This window comes from Rhea americana, unplaced genomic scaffold (assembly GCF_003343005.1).
Source record: "Rhea americana isolate MKP2758 unplaced genomic scaffold, rheAme1 scaffold_1, whole genome shotgun sequence".
In the NCBI taxonomy this organism is placed as follows: domain Eukaryota; kingdom Metazoa; phylum Chordata; class Aves; order Rheiformes; family Rheidae; genus Rhea; species Rhea americana.
Window position 1 is genome coordinate 4,533,335 of NW_028185038.1, and position 20,290 is coordinate 4,553,624.

Genomic DNA, 20,290 nt, shown 5'->3' on the forward strand with positions numbered 1-20,290 from the left:
CCCRCAGCCCTGTGGACACCTTCGGCCCAAACGCCGCATCGCCCAGCAGCGGTGCCCATGGATGTTACCCTGAAAATGCTCGCCCATCTTTCATAGGGGACTGCAGATGTCAGAGTCCATTCAGTAGATACATCCATCAGTGATCATTTTGTGAGAGCAGTTGGAGCAGAGAGGAATGGAAGAAAGCACAAAAAAAAAAAATAATAAAAAATACGGACTGCGTGACAGCAGAGCCGCCAGCCTTTCATTACTCCCCAAGGCCGTGYGTGGCCTCCCGCGTGTCCCCCCCAGGGACAGCCGCCCAGGGGCACGGGCCTGCTGCCCGGCCGCGGTGCCAGCACCCCCCGCAGCYGCGCAGCCCGAGGCTGCGGCCGCTCCGTCTCCCAGACCGAAAGGCGTTGTCGGAGGTGACTCTGGATCTCASCATGTTCTGACACTTGTCCGTGCAGCAGGTGGATGTAAGAGGAAGGAGCAGGAGCAGTTTCTCCTCATGCTGGAGGGTCTCCAGAAGCCGCGCTTTCCCCATTATAACTGAGACACTTCAATCATTTGTGATTTTTAATGATCACAAAGTTTTTCACAAGAAAAAGTTTATAAACTCCATTTCCTTGGCCATACCTCACCTTTGGTACTGAAACAGCCCATCCCTCTGCGTAAGCTGTAACTGCAGCCCTACCAACTCGCYTGCGCTGCCTTTTGCTAGGACTGGAGAGCGCACGGGATGCGGCGGGGGGCAGGGAGGACGGCGGCGTGCTCTTGTGGAGAGCACAGCCCCCCTTTAATTAAATMCGCTAAGAACAACGGGAAAACAGCCAGTTTTGAAAGGTCTGTCATCATCACAAAACCACTCTCTGGATTGAAACACACTGTTTAAGACCATTCTTCTTATCATTCACTTATTCCATGCCCACAAAATGCCTTTTTATGCCCATGCCCTATTTTAGCTCCTTTTGCTGGGCAATGAGATTTTCCAACTCTGAAAGGGGACCTGAACACCAGAACAAATAAAAGCCCGAGAAAGATTCTGTAATTAACTATCTCACTTTTTATTTTGTTCATTTACACTTCTGGCACTGACAATTCTTGGTAGATATTTTTATGTAAAGACCAAACCTCAGTAAAGCAATCAGAACGGAAGTCAATTAAATAATTTCACATCACTTAAGTTTCAGAAAATGTACAACACTTTCATACATTATAGGCTTGACTGGCTGCAAAAGGAAATGGCACATGTTTGACAGTGTTAAGAAAGAACTTGAACAGACAACGTGACAACTGGTTTTGCCAAAACCTGCTCTGTGCTATATAATGTAACAGGCATCCAGGGATCAGCGTATGCCTGATGGCTTCGTACGCATGTTATCATCAAAAACAAAAGTAGTGCTACAAATTTGGTCTCCAATAATGTTTCAAATATTCTAAATAGAATTTATCGCGGGAAGATCCGGGTAGAGATTCTGCAGAGGTGAGAGATTCCGGACAAAAGGTTGATGCATGACTAGTGCCAATTCCCAACTATGCCCTGAACCAGCAGGACACTCAAGCACATGAAGAATTTCAAGCATATGAATAATCCTCTTGAGTTCATGGGGAYTATTCAAATGCTTAAAATTGAACAGATGACAGGTATGCACTAGGCAGAGCCTGCGCTGCAAGTCAGAGCAGGCATCCTGGTACCATGGAGCCGGGTCATTTTGCACCTGCTGAGGATCTGTCCCACAAAATCAAGCTTCTCCTGCAGAAGTCACAATGATGGTTATACATTCAGTCCCCTCCAAAGTCTGTGGAAAGTTTAAGGCAGCAAGAGAAATTTGCCTTTACTTGAACACTTCATAAACTGACATTTCATTTACAAGTAAATGYATGTTATGAATAATCATCACTAATTAGTGCTCACCTTAGTATTTATATAAATACGATGACATGTCAAACCAAATTTCAAAAGATTATACCCAAATGAAACTGAGGGGTGTAACTGAGCCATAGTTCAAGCTTTACAATTACTCATACCAAGTCATTCAGGTAACACTCTTTCAGTGCAGGGTAAAAAAGGGAAGATTTAGGTGAACTCTGGATTCTTGAGGCCTGATTCTGGTCTAACTTACACTGGYGTGAATGAGCTCTGCTGAAGCTGACAAGTCAGTATCTTTGAGAAAAGGTGTAAGATTAAAAACATGCCGTTGGCTCACACTAACAGGTCATTGTGGCTAAAGTATAGTCTCGTATACAGAACTCTGGAACACCATTAACACTCATTTACAAAACACTACAGTAATGATTATTGGCACATAAAAAACTCCTTCTCTATATGAAAACATACACAAAATAGATAGGAACTGCCATTTTCTCAGACTTAAAATCTATATATAGTTGCCTTTAAGGAGTTTTACCCCCAGTATCACAAACAACAATATTTCTTTTAACAATATTCACCTAGATTTTACTGTGCTGACATTTTTAACACTGCCACAACCTAGACCACTTTGTGGATTATGCTTAACTGTACTGTACACAAAGCGATGAAGACTGATAGAAAACCACTAAGATTTTTGCACAAAAGATGTGACTTCTTAAAATCCAGAGAACAATTCAGTCACTTTATAGGCAGCAGCTACATGTAAGCTGTAAATGTTTACCCGCAATAAAAACACATTTTGCCATAAAGCACATATTGTGGGATTATCTGCTTCTGGCCTGGTACACAAAGCTCTGTTTGCTTCCCAATGCAGAGGAATGGATTTTGGTTAGCCTGACTCTCTCAAAAAAAGTGCACAGATATCTTAGTCTTTAAAGTGCTTAGCAGAACTTYGTCTTCGCTCTCATTTCTATCCTAAGATCTCTTTGTACCATGAAGACTTTAGCTAGCAAAAACCTCCCACAGAAGTAAAATTTCCAGCCGACCATGTTAGAAGAGTGTTAAAGCCGATAGTGGGAAGTTAGGTGTAAAGCTGAGAAGTGCAAGGTCTAGCTTTGACTACCCCTTGTGGGCTCTGGGGCTGCATCCARGACCCTCGTACCCGAAGCAGAGACCCTCGCTCACTGCCCAGAGTCTCGTAACAGCCCCCGAAAATCAAAACTTCTCCCCAGCGATCAACTCAAGGGACTAAGAAGGGCAAAACAGATTTTACAGAGAAAAAAATCATATTAGCTTTCTGAACTCAGGGTCCGGCGGCCGGCCCGGCCCGTGGTGGCATCTTTGCTCTGCCGCCCTCCCTCCACTGAACTCCGTCGCAAGTGAAGCGCTGCGTTTTCCTGCCCTTTCACAAATAAGTCAGCACTAGAACAACCTTCCTCACCACCTACCTTTCTCTTGCTACAAGATTTCTGACGTGCTGGCGCTGCAGCTCGCCAGGTGGTATATAATTGTGATATATCATCGATATGCAATTCATGTAAAAGTATGCAACTGGTTCCAGTAGCATTCCTGATGCACAGAACACCTGAATCAAGTGTGCAGGCCTTGTGAAGGAACTATTTCACATCTTCTGCAGAAAGCTTTTAATAAAACGATGTTGTGCTTAAACACACTACTTCTGCTACTTTATAAATTAAAACCCTGTTGTAAGAAATTATTCAGCTACATTGTACTTTTATCATTTTGATCTGGAATGTTAGTAAGTCTACCCTTAGCAAAATCTCTTAAAACTTAAAATATGCACAAATATAAAAAATCTGTTGCAAAATAGAAACATTTAATTTTCTTCATACATTATAAATGTTCACAGATTCTAAAAATAAAACCCTAATCGCGTAAGATTAATTTCAAGTATTTATCTGATCTCATTTTTATTATACATAATGCTTGGTACTAGGTTCGCTGTTTCGAACGTACGGAATGTTATCCTTGTATAAAGCAACCTGAAAAGGAAGACTTAAGCCCAACTTTTCGGGGCTGCACGGGCGGGGGGGAGTGACAATAAAGCAGTCGATACATTTTGCACCCTTGTTACCAGTGGCAATCATGAATAAAATGCAGGTGTTTTAATCACCTTGCCTAAAAAAAAGAAAGAAAAAAAGGGCATGGGATGCAAAACTTTAGAAAATCGCTTCCATCTGATCCAGCTGCTGTGTTGGAGGCCAGCCTGCGACTGACCACAACTGAATGTCACTTTTGAGAACATCTGCGAAACAAAGCGGGCAAAGAAAGGCGATCCTCGGTTGCTAAAGAGCCCCAGCGCTGCCTGCAAAAAAACAAGAGAGACGCTGATCCCGGCAGCGCGAGCTCCATCGGGCCCTCGCTTCGGTCACGCCACGGGTTCCTCTAGCTGTGGACCTAAGTGCAACACAGCGCCGGCGACGCGCTGCAGCCCGCCGAGCGGGGACGCTCGCGCCGGCTGCCGCCCCGCGGGGTCCGAGCCACAGCCCCTGCTCGAGAGCCAGCACAGACCCGCTTCGCTCTGCCCCCGCGCCGGGGGCCAGGCRAGCACGGGGTGGATGCGAAACACCGATCCCTGCGCTGTTCCGGACACGGAAACTCTTCCGAGCAAGGTCCTGAAAGACAGGTTTTTTTCAGAAGGAACCTCCATACTCTCAAGACCATCTTGTTCCTGTCCGTGACAAGTATCCCTTTCTCTCATTTAAGGTAGTGCACCTTTGRTGAAGGCTTCGAAGAGGTGACAGCCAAACAGAGCTATTCTGCCGTGGGTATATCGTATATGGTTCTGGAGACCTGAACGTTTTCAACAGCTGGTGCTTAGGAGCATAAAAACGTTGTGCGCTTAAAGGAGAGGAAAGATCTAAGGCCTGAGTATCCAGCGCTCTCGCTACGCCAGGAAACGCTCCAGGTCCACCGTTCACCATGAGTCACTTCAAATTCCCTCTGTCCGCTACGCTTTCCCCTCTTATTTCCAGCCAGATTACAGAGAGATATTTTTAAATGTTTCTTTTTAAAAATATTTCTTTGATTAATCAAGCAATAAAGAAAATGACCCAACATACACCTCAATCACTGAAGTTCAGAACTTAAAGAGTAAGAAACCCCCCTCGATAGCATAACAGACTTCATCATTCCAACAACAAAAATATCCACATGTCATCCAACAAGAATAATTTAGTTACAAATATCCAGTCTTATTTTGATAGCACTCTTACTTTCAAAGTATTTTTCAACCCAAATTATCTATAAAAACCAATGAACCCAACAATTTCTTTAATCTTTAAACAATGAAAATAAATGTATTTTTACCACATAAATGGGGGAACAGACCATAGGCAGAGGGGGTTTTCCATATTCTTCCATGAAGCAAATATTTCAAAGATAAGAGTTTGAATTTCTCATATTTGCAAACTCATACCTCCGAAAAATTAAAGCAGTGAGGCTAGGGCAAAGAAAAAAAATAATAATATTTTTAGGTAGCTGCATAAAACTCAATTTGCCAAGGCAAGTAATCATGGCAGGTGAACAAATACCATAAATATTTTCATTACCATGCTAAAGGCAGCCAACTTGATTTTTGTGCCTGGTATTTTCTTGACAATTTTGCAATGCTTCAATAAGGCAATTAATATGAGATGCAGGCTTCTGTCCATTGCTAATACTTCTGTTTAGATCTAGTAAGACACTAGTTGATTAAGGGCACCTGAAGGAAAAATTTGCTTGGATTCATTTACTCTGAACATATAAACCGAAGGCAATATGATTTTTCGTGAGCAAAGGGCACAAGAAGAATGATCAGGATGCACTTAGCAGCACAAAACCTCTCTCTTCCTTTTATTTTTAAGCTCATGATATTTTGTGTTCAAAAGTAGGCACATTCCCAAATGCTCACATGCAAAAAAGGACAACAAAAATGATTTACTGAAGTTTTGTACTTAGCAGTAGATACTAGTTCATTTGTACATGTGGTCACATACTTAGCTCTGTTTTACTGCTATCAGGAAGTTATTTTTGGCAGTTTATCTCACAGCTACAACTACTGATTGTAGTGTATACTCAAAGAGCAGCAGCGCCTGGATAACCCAGTATAGCACACACCTATGCCACCCTAGTGAAACACTACATAGGTGAGTATGGCTCCTCTACACATCATTACACATAAATAGAAGTGAAATTCTATTAGGGTAAATTAGGGAAATGTTCCCTCTGATACACAGAGCATATACCGGTATCTTCAAGCTCAGTTAATCCCTTTAAATGATTACCCTTTCAGCAGCTTATGCATTCATCAGTTTTTGTACTACGTAGCAGAACCTTATGCTCGACTGCTATGGAACGGGCACCAAAAAGATCTCAGCTGCTTTCTGATTAGTTATTGTATTATTTTGACTTTTGTCAGTATTGAAGATAAGGATAACCACTATCCATCTCGGAGAGCCTTCTATATTCACTTGGTACAGCGCACTGTACTGAATATCTCGGGATGGTGCAGTATTGCACAATCTTGATTAATATAATAATGGAATTTGATCTTTTTTGGAAGCCATTGCTTTTAGTTATCAAGAAAACACTAACATATCGAACTGCCTCCCAAATGGAGCATTTTTGAATATGAAGGCATTTTTAACTAGACAGTAGAAAGGAGAACCAGACCAGAAGCAGGGCAGTGAGGTCATCAAAGAGCTGCTCTTCCCCCAGAAGGCTTTTAAATGATTAAATACATCAGCAGCTGAAAATTATTCCACATCAGAAGCATCATTGTCAGAAAGATGGTAATTACTTCCCTTCACCCGAATATACTCAATATACCTCCCTTCATCAGAATCTGACATACCACATGTACATAGCCTGTTTTCAAACAAAGATTCAATTTCCTCCAGTTTTTTCCCTTTAGTCTCAGGGAGGCAGCCATAGATGAAAACGAGTCCCAGGCCAGCAAACCCTGCATAGAGGAAGAACGCTCCTGCAACAGAAAATAATACGCAGGTTACATAACTTTCCATCCTTTCTTCTGTTGCAGAACAAAGGAATGACAAACGCAGGAGGCTGCTTTTACAAAAGTCCTTTGATATCTGTAAAAATCTGTATTGTCCATATCATCAAAACAACGAACTATTTGACTACAGATGCAGGGGGAAGACTGCTTTATTATATCACTTGGTAATAGAGCAAATTAACAAAAACAATTAACATGGAAGATAATATAGATCCTTTTCTGGCAAGTCATTCTGCTGTTAAAATAAACAGCAATTAAATCACTGCATACCCACTAAGAAGATAGGTATGAACAGTAAGAACTTTCATCGTTTATCTTAACAGCAAAGAACACACTGAGACAACCCTCAAAATGAGAACTTTGCCAAAAAGAAATAATCAGAAGTGAAATAATGCTTGTGACTCCCACACCTAATTATTATGTAAAACTCCTCTGCAAAGAAAATCAGCACTGAGATTAAGCCTGTTCCCCGACATTACCCAGCTTAGCTACGGACCCAAGGGAGGTCCCAGAGGACCAACACACATTTACCTACCATTAGTTTATAGACTGACGACTCAAAGGAATTGACTGGCACAGCTGAAGAGTGGCTCAAGGGCTCTGTACTAGTACTAATATGAAGGTCACAACAACTCAGTATCAGTCTAATGTAATTTAGATGACTTGTACTGGAGTGGCTGAGCAGTAATCTGACAATCTCTCCACAGGCTCCAGAAGACAGGATTTAATCAACAGCTGGGAGCAGGGCAGTAGCATCTCAAAGTACACAGCTATTTCTGCAAAGAACATCTGATAGTGGCCTCAGATGCCATTACAAAATGGAAAATAGCAGATGCTGTACTTTTAAGTGGAAATTGGCGTATTTCAGTAAGTTAAAAGGTTTTTTTCATTTTCCATGTTTTCATCAACTGTCTAGATACTCTTGTAAGAACAGAAGGAAGTATTTTTTATGAAAACAGGATCAAACTCTATGATCCAGGCAGGTCACATCAGGTCTCTAGTTCTACTATACTGTATCTGAGATCTTTGCATTTACAGCTGGAATTTCTTAGTGCAGAACTATTATGAGGCCCATATTCTAAAGAAAATCTATGCATCACTGATAGCACTGCACACAGACACAAACTATTTCTTACCGTAGTATGTAAGATATTCAGCCGTATGCAGAAACGTCAGTGACACGAGCACATTGAAAACCCAGTTGACTCCGGATGAACACGCATTTCCAGTACTTCTTGCCCAAAGTGGGTAAATTTCAGAATTGACGGTCCAGGGCATGGGACCCATCCCTAAGAATTAGAAAAAAGATCAATCTCAGTTTAACACCTAGCTTCAGTGCCCAACATTTTAGCTTTACAATTTTTTAAACTTACTCTGTGAAAACAAATATTTGCTTACCAGGTGCAAAGAAAACCAAGTATAAAATAAGGCCCAGAAGTGCTGTCCAAGAGTATGGAGTGGGGCAGAAGTTGTAAGCCCAAAATAAATCTTCCTTTTTAAAGACAGTTTCATTTGAACACCTGGAAAATAACCATAAAACTAATATTAAAGAATTTTCAGGAAAATGGGTGCTATCTGCATATACTACTTAATGTCTTATCAAAAACTGACAAATGTAACATTGAGATGAAGCAGATGCACTCTGTGAACTTATCAGGATCACTTGAGCCAAATCCTACATTTGGAAGTCTGCTTTACAAATAACACTGTGTTTGACTGTGTGGCCTTACGAACAGCAACCAGTGAAACACCCCTGAATTTCAACACTTGGCTTGTACCGACGGATCTCCTTCAAATGAGTAGTCTTTACTATACATGAGCAGGCTTAACAAAACTGGTGAGACCAATACTACACAGTGGAATAAGAGTTGCTCCAGCAGGACTTGAAGGTGAAGATGCTGCAAGCAAGAAGCATTTAAGTCAAACAGAAATTAGTCCTGAATTCACTGATGAACTACATGCAGCAGACCTGGGGCATAATCAGCGTGGCTCATGAAGTGTGCCAAAGTCAAGTGAAGTTATCAGGAAAAGAGGAGTATATTTCTTCTTCACGGTGGAATAATTTAAAATAAGGCAGCATTTCTAACTAGACAGTAGAAAGAAGATGACAGCCTGAGCTAAAACATGTCTGAGCTACTGGACAGAAGAGTGATTTTATTCCAAGGACTATGTAGAAATTATCTGTTTCTAGCAATAACAGATTCAAACCAAGGTATTCTCAGTTAACTGTCAACATTGTAATGCACTTTAAACAGACATCAGCAACTTATTTTTGTAATAAATCTGGGGACAGGGAGGGGTAAATCCAACAAATCCTGGGAAAATGTATGTCTGAAAGCACTGTCAAACCCTAAGACTGTCTTAACTGAAGGGAGCCACAAGATTTTAAGTTCCACATTGCATCTGAGGAGGCGGCGGCAGCATCGGAGCAATGGGAGCTGGTGCTCCTCTCTGGGGAGAGCCGAGCGCTCCATGGGCTCTTGACAAAGTCAAGCGCCAGCCTGCACCTTTCCATGCTGCTGGGGCCCTACCTTTCCTTGCTCAGGCAGAAAACCTATCTCACTCAGTGCATACAGAGCCACTCTCAGTCCTGAAGTGAAAAAAAACATAGAAAGTAGAGGTCAGCTGAACATCCACTTAAAAGACATGTCCCTGCACTCATAGATACAACAGGCTTCAGTTCCTAGCTGCTATTTAGCCAAGGAATTCTGCACAAGTTAAGAAAACGATGCTCAAAAAATTAATTTCTCAACACCTGGTAATCACATAGCCATCTCCCATTCACCTCTGCAGAGCCATTTGCTTTGCATTTGCGTTGCTGAGAAATCCCAGGATTGCTTAGCATCACCCACTTTCTACAACTGCCCACTTCCCTCTTTCACTCTAATTTCATTTGCAGGTGTTTGGTCATGAATACAAGCTGATTAACATTTAAAAAATGTCTCGGTGCTGAAATTGGTTTCTCCATTCTGTTCCAGTAAGACTGGCAGCTCCCTCAGAGAGGAGCTTAATGCTTTCTCTCAAATTTTACTGTAAATAAGGATGTACTCCGTTTATTATCTTGTATCCATCTCCATCAGTGCAAACCAACCTGCTGATTCAGACAGACACAAGCACTGGGAGGTCTGGATGTTTGTTTCCCCTACAAGCTCTCCCCAGATGGGTCCTACCATTGACAGAGCGCAACACAGGCTACACGGGGGAAAAACAGATGTCTCGAAAGCCTCCTGTTGCTGGAGCCACTGATCTGTTCTCGGCCGTCTGTCAGGAACCGAGATCAAATTCTGTTKCAAGAAAGCAAATTCACTGCCTCGAAATGGGAGAAATAGCGTCGGAGACCAGGCTGAACAGAAACCTTGCAGGAAATAACTTCTGTGCTTTGCTTATTCTTCAGCAGTAAAACCGTGTGGTACATAGAAGGAAAGCAAAGATAGCTGCATTTGCTGGAGTCTCGCAGTTCTGGATACACACAAAAGTAACGCTCCAACACCATGCGTCTAGATATTTAATCAAGCATGGTTTCCATACCAATTCTACTGCTATTCTCYTAATCCTACAAAATCTATTATTTTGCTAACAAATATGTTAGYAAGTACTGTATAATACACTACTGCATAAAATATCTGAATTTGGTCCTGTGTGAAGGGAATAACTATGCTTGGAAAGCATATGAGCAGCTACCAATCTCTTCAGAAGTTGAAATACACAGAGAAAATCCCATGCAATAGCTTGTAAGTCAAATCATGCAGTCAAGGATCAGCACAAAGAAATGGTAAATAAAATCGTGCCGAGTAATTGTCGCATCAGCATGAACTCCAAAGTAGCACTGCGTCATTTCCTCTGAAGTTACCGCCAAAGTGAAAACATAACAGCATTACATTAAACACTTTTAACATGAGTTTATTTCATCACGCATTTTCAACAGGTAATTTATGAAGCATTTTTGTTCTGATTAATGAAAACCAAACTGTCTCAACCGGAGTCACCTTTAACAGCCCTTGTGCTGAATTCCACCGACTGGCCACGTACCGCAGCAGCAGTACGTTCCTACATTATGGGTATTAGATGTTTTGTTTCACCGTCACAGAACCCATGCTTTATCTGATAATACTCTCTAGCTCAGAAGACGTAAAGATCTACTCCCCATCCCCTTAAATTGCCTTTTATAGCACATTTAAAAAAAATAAGAGAAAAAAGGGGCTATGGTACATTGTCTAAATGTTATTGTTAACAGCAGGATGAAACAGGATAAAACCTCTTCCCTGATAATCCACCTAAATTTTCCGTAATACCGGAGCCAATTTGGCTGTAGAACAATTTTCAAGTGCAACACTAAAAACCACAAACTAGGGCAATCATTAGGCAGCACATAGCAAACACCAAGTTAGCACAGCACAAGAAAGAGAGCCAGCCGATTTTCTTCTCAAATTTCTGTTAATTTTTGCTTTGCTGTTGAGTGAGGAATATGTGGCTCTAAAGATATCGCTGTTGTGGGAATTAGAAGTTTCATTCTGAACAGTTCATATATTTTTAATATGAAACCTGCTGGCTTCTCATTGTCATTTAAGCCCTTTAGAAGCATCTTAAATGGATTTAAATGAAAAATGCTAAAAGGTCAAAACTTAAATCAAATCAGTCTAAGGAAATAAATTACTTTTAAAGAAAATCACTAATCTCATAATTCATGTCCTTAAACCGCTTGTTAGAACATGCATATCTCAAAATTACGTCTTCTGCTCTGAGAGCAAATTTAACACCAGGTTCTGCCAGTATGCAAAGATTTTACACCTAACTCACAGTTTCATCAATCCCCTATTTCTTTGTTCTAACAAGGGTAAAGCTACTTAAGGACTGTTACTATGCCAGACTTCTGTGTCTGAATTACAAAGAGGATGATTATTGACAATTTCCAACTTAGTCTCCAGTGTAATACAAATTTATTAGATTTTTAAAAAATCTCTTTGTGTAAAGTGCAGCCTTTCAGCTCATGCAAACCAAACTGAACAATATAAATGTATGCCAGGTTTATTGACTCAACTTTTCCCCACAAGCACGGTCACGCTAAGGATAGAGGACCAAGCAGAGCTGATGAACAATAGTTGCTGTTTAGACTGGGTTTTTGTAGAAGATTTTTGGGAACATGTAAAATTGTTTATCCACGAGCAATTGCTAGTCTGATAGAAGAACCTCTTCCTTGATTCTGGAGTTAGTTTGCACAATTTGAGGTCCTCTTTTTTTCTGCTAAAAATACTTTATTTTCTATTGTGGTGCTCTGTCACAAAATCTATTTCTGTGGTCTGAACTAACTATTTTTAAATTATGTAAAGGAGWAAATTTAACAAGGTATCAGTTTAGCTGGCTAATAATTCAKCRATAGTCAGACAYGTCACTAAAGGGAACTCTGACAACTGCCTCTACGCTGTCCATCAAGTGAAACGCATCCAAAATATCTACACATCATCAACGACAGAGGAGCCATCAATATGCTAAGAAATCTTACTCTGCCTGAAGCACAAGGACACACAACGTAAGGGTACAGARTGCTTAGGCTGGAAACTTATGRCATTGCACTAAACATACTGGTTTGTCTTATTGCACTGTCTAATGTTCATCACCATTTCCCAGGGACAGAAAGGCTCCTATCCCTGTCCATTTTTTTCTGCTCATTTGAGTAAACCACACTCACAACATTAATCATGTACATCAGACACAGTCACCTTGTCCTTGGTATTTGCTCTCCAACGTTCCTTTCATACTATAATTTCAAAATTCACCTCTTCTCTCAGGGGTTCAGCAACAGTTACTTGAAATTCCTCCATTCCTTCCTGTTCCTGAGTAAAAACAGCGCGTACTCCTTGGCAGCCACCAATCTCCGATATTGTGGCCCTCTCACCCATCCAGGCGAATTTATCTCCCCGCTGTGACTACTTCCATGAGATTTCCTTCCCTTTCCTTCTCACCCCATTCTGCCACCAGCTCTAAACCGCTACCCTTACTGTTCTCCCAAGGCTCTCCAGTTTCATCCACTCTTTACAGATAACCACTACTTCTTTCATTGATGACTTCTTGCATACATACAGTACTTAAAGCATTTCAAGCTTCCAAAAAAAAAAAAAAAAAAAAATCTTCTTTTCTGTTAATACTCCTGCCTTTCCATTCGTGGTTTGCAGACACATGAAGATTTCACTCTTGAACAGTGCCTGAAAGTGGCTGGCTATGTGGCTATTGCGTATAGATTTTTCTAGATTATTATTTATTTGACGCTTGTTATTAAGCCTACACAGCAACAGGATATTTTAACTGGTGATAATGTCAAATGTTAGTGTTGGTTCCTGAGGTGTCTTTAACCTTAACGCAGCTGTGGGAAAGGGAAGGACACTGAATTTGCCATCAGTATTTCAGAGTGTGGAGGAGGTTCATTCTCTCCTCAGTCACAAAAAGAGCACTCTTTCTGAGGAGGAAAGAAGCTAGTTTGATGATAGCACATGATTTAACAAAAATCAGTGAGCTTGAACCTGATGGCAATCCATGAGATTTAACCCACCAGGATGGGGATACGCTCTCATTCCCAGGAGATCATTCTAACTCCTAAGCAACTTCTCACACTAGACCACAGATATCTTTTGCCACGAGCAAAGGAAAAAGTTGAAGAAACACAACAGCTCAGACAATTAGGGATCCAAATAATACTCTATAAAATTAAGTTTGCACACTGTTAAAAATGAAGTATGTAAGAAACCACAGGTTCATATGCACTCAAAATAGCAGTATCAGCACACCCTCAGAAACAAGTGAAACTATAAAGTGTATTGGAAAAAAAGCTCTGTTCCTTCAATGCAGAAAATTCTTTATATATAAGGTAAGATGCTATCTGAAGTAACAAACAAAGCATAACTCTTCCCTAAAGGCACATAGCAAGATTAATTTCAAGACGACTAATACGTGAATCCATATTCTCAAACTTTCTCATTGTACCCTCGTTACCAGCTTCTGTTCCTCAGAGAAGACCTGCTGAGGATCCAAGCCTCTCTCGAGGCATCTGTATCCACTGCTTTGATTTTGTAGTTTACATGGAAAAATAACGCATCCATTTAAACTGATGCTGCTAAAAATATGCAGATAAATTTCTCATGCCAGATGATGGCAATTGAAAAAACAAACAAACAGATGCAGCCTTGAAAAACGTACCCACAAAATATTCAGACATTTCTTAACCTTCGTTATATAACGATACCAACAGCACACTCACTGCAGCATTTTGCTAAAACTGGCAAGGAGTTTTAAAAACATTAGCATGCACTCAGAATCTTGGAAAAATAGATTAGTTCAGTAAGAGACTCCCGTCACCTCAACAAATTGCTGATGATTCTGAACGAGTGAGAAGTAGTCTTCAACACTAGTCTGGCTTTCTCTTAGGCCCACTGTTACAGGACAATATATTGTCCTATATAAAGACCAGAAAAAGACAGTAAGACATACATAAATATAAGACAATATAAAGACTAGAAACTACAAGACTAACTGGTTAGTAGTTGCAATAATTGCAGCTGTCCAAAATATCTAAAAAATCTTCAATTGAAGAGACAAAAACAGTTTCTTTCTCTATGCAATACATTCCATGCCAAATAATTTCAGTAGCTGCTAGTATGGCTAGAGAAATACCAACAAGAAAATACTTTCCTCAAGCTGAATAACCAGCAGTTCCTATTGTGCATCTGGGAAATTAAAAGCACACAGTCAAAGATAAATAAAAAAATAAGACAGAAGCTTGGCTGCTTTATCCATGACTGAGTCAAAGAAGTTAGACAAGCCTTCTTTATTGTGTGCTGTAAGATAAGATCTGTATTTCTAATAGTTTTACACAAAAATGGGTATTTCTTAGAGATCTGCTTGGAAGCAGCATGTTACATGTACAGAAATAATAGTCAATTACATTATCAATTATTAATATAATTATAATTATATTTTAGAAATAATAGTCAATTATTCACACTGAGCATCATTTTTCTTATTGGTTGTTAGCTACTGATCTTTCTTTCACCTTCTTCTTATAGAAGAGAGAGAATTCTACAGACTTCTAAAACCTCCTAAAATCAGTTCTTCCACCATTGTACACAGCCTGTTAATTTAAAAAAAGAAATCACTCAACATTCCCTTTATCCAAGCAAATGCCGTACTGAAATAATTTCTTCATGGAAATAAACCTCTCTGAGAAATAATTGCGTTCCATCATGCTCCTCAGTCCTGTCAGAAAACACATCTGCATTAGATTTATTATTCTCTTCCAACTTAACTCCGCTCCTGACTGCCTGGATACAGAAACATACACATTTTTCTTAATATTCAGCTAAAAATCTTAAAAGAGGTTTAGATCAAATACTTGTACTTTCCCAAACTCTTTAAGAAATTTTTGCTTTGCAACTGCAACTGAATTTGCCCAGTAGAGTGCTAGAGCAAGTTTATTCAACAGACTGAGTAGCAGATTATCAAATGATGGTAAGCAGGACCAACTTTTTCCCCTGACAAATAAACCCCCAATGTTAATCACATCAAGGGAGTTCTTAACTGTTTGCCATACAAGATGCGTCAGGATTTTTTTTAACTACTTAGCAGGTGATTCTGGTGGGCTGACAACGTATTTACTGTGCCTTTTGCCAAAGGAAGCATCCCAGCCACATGAAACGCGGGTTCGGAGTACTTTCGTGGTCCCGTACCCTGACCTTCTGTTTGCTGCTGGTCTGAGGAAGCAGCTTTCACATGCTTAGCTAATTCTGTCTCTGCACAAAGATACTCAGTTTTGGATGTGTTTCTGGCCTGAGAGTTCTCTTTAATACTGCTGTATCTATTTCAAAGTTCAATCCTTTAGGTTTCTTTCATACTACACTGGTGTCTTCTGTGCTCTGGTGGCTTCCCCCAGACCCTTAGCTACACCTATCTTACTTTTCTGTCATGCCACCAATGTTTCAAGCTCYATTTTTCATTGTATCTACCAGGAACTAACAGAGATATCTCTCTGCTACCCACTAAAATAGTGTCATAAATATTTATCTCATCTTCCTTATCTTGAGGAAAGGAAGCTCTACCATTTCAGATTTCACAACAGCTCTTTGGGCACACCTTTAGGCCAGTCTCAGACACAGCTCACTTAAAAAGCAGGAACAGAAAAAATGCAAATACCTGGTTTCTGCTATAGCACACACCATTACATTAATCACCCAAGACAGTGATTGATTTATTTTTCTTCCAGAATTTTTTTCTACTATTCCGTAAGTAGCAGATGGTAATAAATTTGTCAGGAAATGACTGATATATCTACATTCTACACAGTGCCCCATCCTAATCCTAAATCTGATCCTGCTTGGACACACCTGGTTTACTCCAATAAAAATAAATATATAAATAACAATAATTATATTATGTGATTTCATWGTTCTGTCAGGAGTAAATCATAAATAACTCAAAATTTATATTAATAATTTGTATACTGGGTGAGGACTCACACAACTATGAAAAATAATCATCATCTGTTCACTTAACAAGTGACTCACAACTATGCGTGCAGAATGTTAATGGGCAGAACTCAACATTAAAACCTGACCAAAATGCATTTCTACCTGGGGTCATGTTAACTACCTGAATCACTACGCAATAGCTCAGAGTTTCAAAATCCGGTGTTTCGTGTTTTTTAACATTGGACATTTTCAGATATCAAATAGCTGACAGCACAAAATTAGCTGTTCAGTGTGGAGAAAAAAATGAAGATAAATGGCTTATCTGATTCATCCTTTTGTGAAAAGCTTCAAAATTCATTTTTGGTTAAAAATTGGGGAAGTGAGGCAGAAAAAAAAAAGAAACAGAGGCATCACAGATTAGAAACTCGTTTTARTTTAAAATGATTGTTTTTTGCAGTTTTCTTGGGGGAAAAGCAGATTATTAAAATATTTTTTGAAATTTATTCTTTCCTTGAAAAAAAAAGGGGGGGGAATCTTATTAAAACACTTTAAATAAAAATCTCAAATATATAAATAGATTACTGTGCACACTGAGTGCACCGAAGTCTAATCTAAATCCACAAATAAACCCATGTATATGACTATATTTAACAAACAGCAGGCAGAAGAAAAGGAGGTTTGGTTAATACCCAGCTAAGTGATTCACATTCAAAACACTTTGAAAGTATAGCGGTAAGAATTAGATGTGGTATTCCGTCATCTTGAGAGGCCATGACAAAAATGTATTTATTAGGTATACCCAAAAGACTACTTTTGGGTTTTAAAATGTATAATTCAGTAACACCTACAGCTGTTAGTGGTATTTCTAAAAAGAGACTCAAGTACTAGTGTACAYAACAAATAAACAGGGCATGTCATCTGGTAATTATTTCTGGATAGATTCTTCCTAAAACATAGCAAATACTTCAGAGACACATTTTAGTAGAAACATAGAAATACATCTTTGTTTTATCTTGTTTTTTTTAATTCATTCTGAAGGGCTTTTCCCTATTTAAAGTATGACTCACTTATTAGCTTGATATGTTGACATTTAGTTGCAGAAAATGTTTCTCCAAAATATCAGAGAAAGCTTCACTGGAACTGCAGGTCATACAAGGTTAAAGTTACAGAAAGATAACATTAAAGGAGAAGCAAAAAACATCTGCCAAATGTTTTCACAAGAAGGCAAGAGATTTATTTATTTGCAACTTTAAAGACCTTCCTGCACCTTCTTTGCGAGGCAACAAGAGTATGAAAAAAGCACTAAGGCAAGAGCGCGCTGTGTCTGTACAGCTCAGGAGGCAGTTATGAGATCTCTGCCCCTTTCCCTCCCGGGACGTATTCTAGGGGGTCGCAGWCAAACAGTTACATCTGTGCTCTTGAAGGACCAAGACCGGCAATACTTCTTCCTACCTCTTGGTCGGTGGAATGCCAGATTTGATTTCACGGAAAATAACACCCTGCAGCACAAGCAGTGTYCAATCCGGTCACACTTTACTAAAATGTTGCTAATACACATACAATCTTTGGGGGTTTTGCTCATTAAGGAATGAATAATTTGACTTTGAGAAGCCAGGGAGCACTGAGCTTATCCCTAGAATTCTCCAGAGACCCTCGAACACTCCTGCTGCTCCAGACTTCCCCCTGAAATCATGAGCCATCACTGTTTTTCACATGTCTGAGAGCTCCTRGACTGGAGCTTGCGCAAAGCTCCACACCAAATCACCAGTAGAGACTGGGAGGAAACCTCTGACAGACTGGGATAATGGAACTGAAGAATTTCTAGCTTCTGTTTCCAGAACTAAAAGCATTTTGTCTTGTTGCTTGTACTACCTTGCAATATRTATAAATTAAGTTACTGAAACAAATTGTTCTGAAGATTATGTCAAATGCAGCTATGTATGATACTAAATACGGCATTTTAGAATTTCAGGGAAGAGTTTACTGTCAAACGACTCTCCGTACACAATGTTCAATCTCATTTGTTTTTTCTTCTGATTTTACATTTAATTTACTTAATATTTACTGTTTTTAAAGTTCTTGTGGTTGTAACAGGTACATCAACCAGCAATCCGTTCAGAGTAGAAATATCATTTCTATCATTGCCAGCCAGAAGATACCTTTTTCTTGCCTTTACATTAACATAGATAATCTCAATTAATAGCATTTGAAGCAGGTAAGCAAAGAGCCTAATCTATAGCCCAGCAAGGCACCAAGCTATTAGATGCTGATTGGATTCAATTTCTCAAGAAATCAACCATGGAGGTAAGAACTGCAGTGTATTTTTTTGTGACGGAGAGGCCAGGGGCAAGGTTTTTTTCATTTCTGTGCGAAATAGTGCCGGTGTGGCCAAAACCTCATTCTGGGAATCCAAAGACAAAAGAATTTGTATCTCTGTAGTGAGAGCAAAAAATGATGAGTATATAAAACGAGCACATACTTACTGTTAGAAGTTGCTATCAAAATGTAATAGTTGATTATATATTAATTTTTATTGCTCAGTCACAGAGAGTAAGTAGTAAATATCCTATGATATCCAAGACAATAATCCTTATCTTTTTAAGTGCGTAATTGTGGTTGCGATCTTGTTTTATGAGGTTGCCTAAACACCAACACAATCACCACACTTTGATAATTGAAAATTATMACCTCTCAAAATTACAGGGGACTAGATTTTAATAGTAATAGAAAGCAATTATTGACATGTAACACTCTCAACACTTTTCCCCTACAGCATTACTAACTGAAGTGTGCAAGAATTGCACACATGATGTAATTAAGACTATTTTATGAAATGTAGCCAGATGCCAGTGACAAAAAACAAATCATTTACTCCATCAGTCTAGGAACTACAGGAGACTGAGATCAAAATTTTAGAYATCTGAAGCTGAGTAACACAAATTCTATATCCATACTGCTTAATTTTACGTGCACTTATAGGTAACCTCTACCTATGCTTGAGCCATTCACACTGTCTTAGCAATGCCCAGTAATATTGTTGAATGAATATCACCAGCACCTGAAAATCATCACTCCAGTTGGAATTGCCAAATGCAATTTTAATCCCATGGTCAAAAGACGCCAAAGATAACAAAAGCAAGTACGCTACATAACTCCGGATCACGGTCACTTAGCAGAAATACTGACTTTACGCAGCTCCCTCCAATGAAGTAGGTTCTGTTTCAGTGCCACAATCTTATTTTTATGATGTCCTCTGAACGCTCCCTAGAACGATACACGYTGTATTGTTTTCAATTACCCAAAGCTTTATGCGCACGAAAGAATTGTCAAAAATACTGCTCTCATGTTAAAGTCGGTCATATCAAAATGGCAGAGAATAGCAAAGTTACAGTCAAACCGAAAAACAAAACAAAACCCCAAATCCCAAACTCAAAACACAGAGTGGAAACGCCGATGCAATTATAACAAGTTACCAGACGTGACTGAACGGTAAACTTTATGGATTCAGTTCATAACCCAAACAGATTATTTTCGAAGTCCCAGTCCTACAGCTGCAGGAAGGCCGAGGCCCCGCGAGCTCGGCACGGCCTCGGCGCCCGGCGGCGGGGCGCCTGCACGGCTGGCGCCGCGCGGAAAGCACCGAGCCGCGCACTTCAACGGGACGTGAACAGGGAACAAAACATCCGCTCTCCTCTGAGATCGAGGGGGGAGCAGGGAGTTCGAACGCTTAGCAGGATTTTGCTGCACTTGAGATGAAAAACCATAGGGAACAGAGTTAGGTCGTACATCAGAACTACAAATCATAGCACATCTTTCCCTGTGCTTCCCTGCTGCATCTAAATTTTAGTTATGGACRTATATAGAAACTTTCTATTTTTATATTACTAGTAATATAATCCTTTCGGCCAAATTAAACTTCCATCTAAAGTGCTAAACYGCTTCCTTCAATTCCTGCAACAGTAACTG

The 20,290-nt window shown here is 39.8% G+C and overlaps 1 protein-coding gene across 1 annotated transcript in view; it reads right to left on the reverse strand.

Annotated features, from left to right (window-relative positions):
* Positions 1-1,022: 1,022 nt before the first annotated feature.
* Positions 1,023-20,290, reverse strand: part of SLC2A13 (solute carrier family 2 member 13) — a 146,762-nt gene continuing 127,494 nt past the window's right edge. Inside the window, exons 8-10 of the mRNA XM_085297865.1 lie at positions 8,271-8,392; positions 8,009-8,161; positions 1,023-6,839 (exon numbers count right to left, since the gene is read on the reverse strand). Of these exons, the coding sequence (XP_085153991.1) occupies positions 6,613-6,839; positions 8,009-8,161; positions 8,271-8,392 (502 nt within the window). The 3' untranslated portion in view covers positions 1,023-6,612. The remainder of the gene's footprint in view (positions 6,840-8,008; positions 8,162-8,270; positions 8,393-20,290) is intronic.